The 8,393-nt window shown below is 52.6% G+C and overlaps 1 protein-coding gene across 4 annotated transcripts in view; it reads right to left on the bottom strand.

Annotated features, from left to right (window-relative positions):
* The window catches only part of LOC102980075 (phosphatidate phosphatase LPIN1), a 49,314-nt gene that overhangs the window by 12,090 nt on the left and 28,831 nt on the right, over positions 1-8,393 (bottom strand). For all 4 annotated transcript variants that reach the window (XM_028485537.2, XM_055082986.1, XM_028485534.2 and 1 more), the window contains 6 exons: positions 7,832-7,961; positions 6,155-6,467; positions 4,921-5,014; positions 4,075-4,265; positions 2,921-3,014; positions 2,089-2,158 (listed from right to left, as the gene is read on the bottom strand). In XM_028485537.2, the coding sequence (XP_028341338.1) occupies positions 2,089-2,158; positions 2,921-3,014; positions 4,075-4,265; positions 4,921-5,014; positions 6,155-6,467; positions 7,832-7,961 (892 nt within the window). The remainder of the gene's footprint in view (positions 1-2,088; positions 2,159-2,920; positions 3,015-4,074; positions 4,266-4,920; positions 5,015-6,154; positions 6,468-7,831; positions 7,962-8,393) is intronic.

Genomic DNA, 8,393 nt, shown 5'->3' with positions numbered 1-8,393 from the left:
CCGGGAAGATCCCACATGCCGCGGAGCGGCTGGGCCCGTGAGCCGTGGCCGCTGCGCCTGCGCGTCCGGAGCCTGTGCTCCGCAACGGGAGAGGCCACAACGGTGAGAGGCCCGTGTACCACGACAACAACAACAACAACAACAACAACAAAAAACCATAGTATTTAAAAGAATGCAGTGTTGGGACGTGAGTAAACATGTTGATGCAACAGAAGACAAAGTCCAGAGATAAATCTAAATTCACGGAGGAAGTAGTAATATGATACAGTTGTAACTGCCTATCAGTGGGAGAAAGAGTTATCTAATGAAAGGTATCGGGATAATCAGGTAGCTTTGACAGACCCTCTCGGTTGCTTCCCTAGGTGAATCATCCCCTTTCTTTCTTGCCAACATAGCCAGCACTTGGCTCGAGAATCAGACTACACCGTACAGGATGCTCTGGGAAGGCAGGCTCAGCTCCAGGGGAGGAACTTCGATGGGTCAGCGCCACTTCGACTGGCCATTCCACTGTGCTGCCAACAACTGGCTTGGGGGTGGTCATGTGACCAAGTTGTGGCCAATGAAATGTGAGAAGCCTGCCTCTATCCTTCCTATTTTGGATGCGGTTGTATGAGGAGATGATGGGTAAAACAGTCATCTTGGAAGCATAAAGGGGAAGCCAAGGAAATCAAAGAAGCTCACCCAGATTCATCAAGCCTGAAACTACCAACCTCTAACATTCTTATTATGCCAGATAATAAACCCCTATTATTTTAGGCCCTCGTAGTCATTCTGTTTCTTGCAACCAAAGCGTCCTGATTCCATAACCAGCTGAAGAGAAAAAAAAAAAAAAAGAAAAACTGATTTGGTTCCTGATACCTCACTCGTGACTCTCAAAATATCCAAGTGTGATACAAAACCCAGCAGCCACAAAAGAAAACGGCGAAAAATTCTACATATAAAGATAAATTCTATATTAGATAAACACCAAAAACAAAATGCAAAAAATTACCGACAACCTGCAGAAAGACTGAGAATGCCTACCACAAAGACTAATTTCTTTAAGTTCAGGAGTCATTTCTTTTTTCGTGAACTTTATCACTAAATATCTAGTGCATTGTTCTTTCTTCTTTTTGATCTGTAAGAGCTGAGACACGTAACATAAAAGTCTGTCCTGGGCCATGGATGCTATGCAGAAGCTGCCGAGGACAAAACAAAACCCACTCTGGAGAACACGCCCTCAGCCCCGTCCACAAAGGATACTCACAGATAAAGCACCACCAAGGATGCGGTCACAATCCCAAAGCACGCACACACACAACCACAAAGGAGAGAGCAGGGGCTCAACGAAGTCGGATTAGACCTTCAGGAACCTCAGAAGATGAGAGTTCCCACAGACCACAACACCCACGGCAGCACAAAGCGCTCGCTAAGCACATGAAGGAGGCAAGTGTGAGACGTGGCCTCTGCAGCAAAAAGAACGTAGCATCTGGTAGAAAGACCCAACCCCGGAAAACGGTCAATCCCAGGCGAGGCCCAGCGAGCCGGCAGGGGGAGGATGCGGGCACAGCGGGGCCGCAGCGGTGCCGTCTGCCCCTCGCCCTGCCTCTTCCTTGCAGCCGCTCACCCGCGCTCAGGTGCAGCTACGAGCTGCCCAGAGCCCACGCTTGCTCCTCCTCGGCCCGTCGGCCCCGGACCTGCTTCCTGGCTGAGGGACACCTGATACTGACGGTGGCACCTGGCATCTGGAACAGCACCTCCCTGCGCCCAACCCTGCTGCTGGCCCCCAACCTTCACCCTTTCTCTCCTCATCTCCCTTGGGCTCAGACGTCGGCCCGTCTGCTCTGCCTCCACCTGTGTCTCTGGCACGGCAGGTGCGGGGACAGGGGACTGGAGGGGGCAGGGCTCGGACCGGCACTGCCTTGATTGCGAGGAAAGGGGAAGGACAGTCAAGGTGCAAGAGAGACCCTGACGTTTACACCCTCGGATTTTCCAAACAGCACAGTGTAATTCACCTCGTGGTTTCTAAATTAACAGCTAAGTTCCACCCCGCCACGTTCATCTCGCCATCATTTTCCACGTCCCTTTCTTTCTCATGGTAAAGCTCACCTTTGGCAAAGGTTTCTGGAAGGCCTGCATCGCCAGGAGCAGAGGTGCCGCCGTCGTCCAGTTATAGTATCTGACACGAAACAACAAAAAAGACGTCAGAAGACCAAGGCTCAGACTGAAAACCTCATGTCCTGAGAAGCCATCGTGGAAGGCTCTGGAACTCCAGCTGGGTCCTTAAAGAGCCCAAGACTGTGGCCAGCACCCCGGCCCGGCCCCCCACATGCCCCGCCCTTGCAGGAGCCCCTCCTCCATCCAAACCCACAGCGGCCACGGCCGTCTGGCACAACACACGGCGTGGCGGGTGACCAAGCGGCCAGCTGAGAGCAGCCCTCGCCCCGCGGCGCATCAACCACCAACGCGCTGGGGCGTTCCTTGCCACCTTTCAAGGAAGAGGAAACTAGGGCCCTCAGAACGTTAACGCATAAACGTCCATGGCTTCCTCTTGGAGAGAAAAGTTTGCCAACAGTCTGTAAAAACACGTGCATGCCCCTTGACCCTAGACAACGAAGCTTTCACGGGGTGTGTGCACAGTCTATCGTGCGACACCCGCGCACCATACGGGCCGAGCCCCACGGGCCAAGGTTGTGACATCACACCTCCCGTCATGAAATCTCATGCAGGTGAGTGCAGACGCCCCGGGATCCAGTTACATCAACGCTCTCACTGCACAGTGACGCAGCATTTTGCCAAGAGTGAAGAGACAGTAGTAGACTTTTAACAAAGACTTGATTTCATATACTTCCAAGAGCTATCGTCCAGGTCTCTATAGTTGAGAAACGGAAGCTGAAGCGTCATCACAGGACGGCCGAGATAACTTCCGGGAGGCACTTACTTATTCCCGACCTTCACCACAAGATTGGGCTCGTCAACGAGGGCGGGGTTGTCCACAAACTGCTGATACGACACGGCTTGTTCCAAAAACGCATCTGTGAAAGCAAGCATAGGGAAAATAGAAGGAAAATTTGGTTCAAAAACCAGGCCTGTTTTTCACTCGCTCATATTCACAGGTAATTTGGGAGTTTATACATTCCAACTGTGCAGACAATCCTATAAGATCTATTTGCAAAGGGGGCTTCCGTTAGTTTGGGGGCAGTGTCTGCACATAAATGGAGGGAGGTGGGGCGGTCGGAGGATGGGGGGCGGGCTGACCCTTAATCAGCGCACACGCGCTTATGCGGCAGCAGGCGTGCGGGACTACGGTAAACACGCGTGCCGGCAGAAGCAGATGACCGGGGAGCAGGGCTCAAGGTCCGGCCACCCGGGTTTAAGTCACAGTCACTGGTGCGACCTTGGGCAAGTGATCTACCTGCCCAAACCCCAGTTCCCTCACGTGTAACGAGGGGATAGGAACCTCGCCTACCCGCTTGGTGGCTGGGAGGATGGACAAAGTCACAAATGAAAGCGTGGTGACCTGCCTAAGGCAGGCTGGGGGTGGGAAACACCCAGGGCCACCAGGTCCAGGAATCATCAGCTGGAATGGCTGACTGCATCGACTGGGGGGGTCTCAGGGCCACCTCACCACAGAACTGGCATCAGCTGCTGGGACACCACTGTTGTAAGGAGGGTGGGTGCCCCCTTCGGATGCAGCCGGGATGTGTCCCAGCGCTTGCTCAGACATCCCTCCCTCCTCCGGCGCTTCCGCACACTTGCAACGTACTGCGTTTGCCCCGTGTTGACGCTGCCGCCCTGGGACACCCCTGTAGGACGGGCACACGCTGTGCTCTGCGAGCACACTTGACAACCCGTGACCCCAGTGGCTTTGCTGTCACCTGGAGCCACGTGGGACCCACAGAACCCTGAGGTCAGCCAACCGCCAGGCAGCAACGTTCGGGTCCTGAGCAACAGTGGGTCACGCGTGCTCCACTAACCAGGCCAGAGAACATCGCCCGTGACCTGAACCCGTTCTAGGAGCCCAGGCTTCGAGGCGTTCCCACCGGCGGCCACCAGGGGGCGCTCTTGGCTTGAGGACCGGCTCCCCGACGGTACCTTTGGTGATCTCCCTGTTGTCGCTGAGGCCGCCGCACAGGGAGATGGCGATGGACGGCAGGTCCCTCAGGCTGTCCGAGGTGCTCTCCACGCCACTGTCAACGCCAGAGCTACCCACGGACTGTGGGGACTGGTTGGCTGAGCGGGCTCCGTTGTCGTTGGTGTGTTTTGTGAGCCCAGAAGGGTCTCCGCTGGAAGCAGAAGAGTGAAACGGGCCGTGAGGTCTCACATGGATATCAAGGGGCTCTGGCAATCAGAGGAGCCAAAGATTTCATCCCAGGACAGACTTTCATTCAGGCACTATGACAAAGACAGACAAGCTCAGCGAACGACCTCAGGAGGGAAGACGGTCATTTTTGGCCTCTGCGTCTCCCTGCACCCTCTCCCAGACACACTGAAACCGAGGCAAGAGAAAGCACGCTGTCCTAAGAGGCCACAGTCCTCTGCTACACGCTCCGAGGATCTGGCCCTCCCTGCAAATCACGGGAGAACTGAAGATGGGCCCTCAATGGCCACGGGGGACTCTCCCCTGGGGAGGGACAGGGCCACACAGCTGCCTGCTCTTTGCCACTGATTCGGGCTGCGGGCCACTGACCGCTGCGACACCACCCTGGTGTCATCGGGGAGGTGGCCTCGTGCCTGCGTTCCCGCTCAGATGCCACCCGGGGACACACCCACATCTACTCAAGAGAGTCCACTGCTTTCATTGGTTTCTTCTCACGATAAAACATGAGCCTCCTGCAGCCTTTTCTTACTCACTTGCTAATCAAATGTAAGGAAAAAGCAGACTCCCGGATTAATATTCAGATTACAGAAAATGATATGAAGAATAAAAAGGATTGTTACTTTTTGGGAAAATACAGGGCCGCGACTTCAGGATCCATGTCTGTGAGGTCATCCAAGTAGACGCCGTCGGCACCAAGGTGTCTGCTTCGTTTGTCTAAAACAGCAAAGGGGTCAAATCAGAGCACCGTTCTCCAGAAACGATCTCCTGGACTTCTGAGTGTCTCCAGAAAGGGCACTTGAGCACGGCGTGCAGATGTGCTCAGAAGCGCCCAAACTGCAAGAAACCCAAGAGCTAAGAAGTCAGCGGCGCGGCATCGCCACCGAGGCCGACGGCCCAGGTGCGCACGCGGCTCCCGCCAGCCGTGTGGCCTGGGCCGGTCGCCTAACTTTGCTGAGCCTCAGCTCCTCAGCTGGGAAGGACCCGAAGAGTACTAAGCACTCAATATATTGACACAATTACCATTATTATTATTATCATTATTATTGGTATTAATGGTATTGGTTTTGTTGTTATTATTATTATTATTTGTTTGTTATTTATTATTTGTTGTTATTATTATTACTAAACAATAACGCTTTCATTAAGCACTTCCCCACCAAGACTCTGAAGCACAGCACCCTAAAGAGGTACCATCGGGCCCTGGGAACCATGACTGCAGCCTTCCAGTTTACTTCTGCTGGAGAATTATGTCACTGGTTCACACAAACCTAGAACACTGCACAAAGCCACATGGCTAACAGACAGGCTTAATGTCATTGTTCCAGACAGGCAACCAGGTTGCGCATTCAGCTACACGTAAGGAGCCCCCACTACGTGCCAACCGCTATTCTAAGTACCACGGAAACAGGCAAACAAACCAAAAAGATTCTTGACCTTGTAGAGCACGTATGTTCTAGTAGGGAAGTCAGGCAAAAAAAGAAACAAATGATCACTTGAAATAGTGACACACGCAGAAATTAAAACAGGATAATGCACCAGAGAGAAACTAGGGGCAAGGGGGGAGGGGGCACAGATTAGCTTAGTCAACGTCTCGTGCAGTCCCAGCGCGTGCTGGACCCCAGCATCCCTGACCTGCACAGGGCGCGGCTCACCACACCATCCCCGAGGCCTCCTTCAGGTCGGATTTTCTATGACTAAATTCTGAGAACTCACATATTCAGCAAAAGGGTAAGGACCGAACAGGAGAGATGTCCTGTTTCCACTCTGAAGCACCCCGAACTTTGCGGGGAAGAAGCTGTAGTTTGCCGAGCCCCAGGTTCGCAGGAGGGAGCTGGGAAGCGCCGGCATTCTCACCCTTTTTCCTAGAAGGCGAATCCGTCTTGCTGGCCGCCGGGGCAGCGCTGGCGGAGAGGGCTCTGGACTCTTCGATCGTAGGCAAAGGGTGCGCTGCGGCTCCTAAGGCCTCGACATCTTCGTTCGCGAACTGCACCTCCGTCTGCGGCTTGTTCTGCCCCAACAGCGGCTGCACGGGGGACCCCCCAGCCAGTGTCGGTGACTGGTCATTAAACACGTCTGAAGGTTCACTGTGGATGGCCTGAAAGTGCTTCTCATCACAGATTGTTCTGCTGTTCAACGGGCTGGACTCTTTCACCTTGTGTGCAGATGACTAGACCAAAGGGGCAGGGAGGGAGAGAGAAGGTCAGAGAGAAACTGAGTCACCAAAGAACAACTGGGCAGGTAAGGATCTCCAGAGCCATGCCCACACTCGGCAGGACACGGTGAAGCCTCAGGAGTCACCTGGTGATTCCGTACCTGCCGAAAGGTCTGGAAACCAAGGACAGTACTTCCAAAGTGAATGAACTGTCACAGAAAACATCAACTGCCAAATAGCAGTGAGTGAGATTAGCAACCGAACGCAAACGTCCAGCAGGAAAATGGGAAGTGTATTCACACCACAGGGCGTTTGCAGTAATAAGAATAACAAGTGAACTACGATTACACCCAACAACATGAAGAATCTTGCAAAACTAATCTCTGCTGTTAGAGTCAAGATTGGGTTTATCCTGGGGGTTTGCGGCAGGGGGGTGGGGGCGGTCGGTTGGAAGAGTAACTACAAAGGGTCGGAGGGTTTCCAAGTTCTGATTTAGCCCCGCTTCCTGGTCTGGGTGCAAGTCACGTGGACACGTTCACAGTGTGAAAATGTACTGATCTCGGCACTTAGGATCTGGGTATTTCTCTGCATGTGTGTTATATTTCAATGAAGTCTACCCCCAAAACGTGAATGAACAAGGGCAGACTTGGTGGCTGGTTCACATGAGTGGGAAATTAGCATTTCTGACTCTATCTCTCCAAGGAGTTTCCAGTTATGGAAAAGATTTATCCAAACAGAAACCGAAATGCAATTTGTGGGCCAGAAAGTGGGGAGAGGGTATGCGTTTCTGTATCTGATCCCACAGCTTCGAGCACAAACGAAAACAATGCAACAGTGGATCTGTGGCCGGAACTGTTTTGCCAGAAGAAGTGATGGGTTTGCACTTTCGTGCCGCTTCTCCAGCAGCAAATGACATGAATTTGTAAAGATGGTTGGCTGAATCAGCGCTACCACTTGTGGGCAGAGAAATCAGCATTTTCCGTGAAAGCTAAATAACCTAAATAACCTAGAAAGGGAATTAACCCACAACTTCAGCCTCAACAGACCTAGTCTCCAAAGAGCTGCCCTTCTTGAGTCATAACAGGAATGCTTTCAATCTTCACTCACTCACTCATTCACTTATTCATATCACAAAGATTTACTGGGGATACAAGAGGCTGTAGCATCTTCCAAGGCTCTTACAATATTATTATTTAAAACAAAAACAAAAACCCCAGCTTGCAATATAGTAATATAATTCAAGATTCCTGTAACACATTGGAATATGAAATAAAATTTCTTGAAAGAAAGAACTGTGCCCATTACATGTTTTTCGAAACTACCTTCGGTGCATGGCAGAATTGAGCGGGGTGGGGTGGGGGGGTGGGGGAACAACTTACCTTTGCGGCTTGGGGCAATTCTCCCCAAAGCCAGAGCATTTCTAGATTATTCTTCTGCATTGCCCTGTCCACAGACTTGCTGACCAATTCCGAATCACTTTTAGGTGTTGAAGGTCGGGAAACTGAAGGACTTAAGAAAACACAAATGCATGATTAGAGTGGGAAGGGAAACTTTTAAAATTGTTTTTGGTCCAGAATTCTATGGTTCGGGAGAGCACAGAGAAATGCACCCAACCCGCCACCGCCTTAGGTCAACGGCTTCATGACTATCCCCTCTGTGGCCACCAGGGGTCGACAGAACACGCACCAAGGGGGAAGGTGCTCCCAATTTGGGTAGCCCTGTCCCAACCTGCCGCTGAATTCCAAGTAAGTAAAGATGAGAAGAAGCAGCATTTAAAAGGAGAAGTTGGGGGCTTCCCTGGTGGCGCAGTGGTTGAGAGTCCGCCTGCCGCTGCAGGGGACACGGGTTCGTGGCCCGGTCCGGGAAGATCCCACGTGCCGCGGAGCGGCTGGGCCCGTGAGCCACGGCCGCTGAGCCTGCGCGTCCGGAGCCTGTGCTCCG

This window comes from Physeter macrocephalus, unplaced genomic scaffold, assembly GCF_002837175.3.
Source record: "Physeter macrocephalus isolate SW-GA unplaced genomic scaffold, ASM283717v5 random_435, whole genome shotgun sequence".
NCBI lineage: Eukaryota > Metazoa > Chordata > Mammalia > Artiodactyla > Physeteridae > Physeter > Physeter macrocephalus.
The sequence above is the reverse complement of the archived record's forward strand: the minus strand, read 5'-3'. Positions and strand labels throughout refer to the sequence as shown.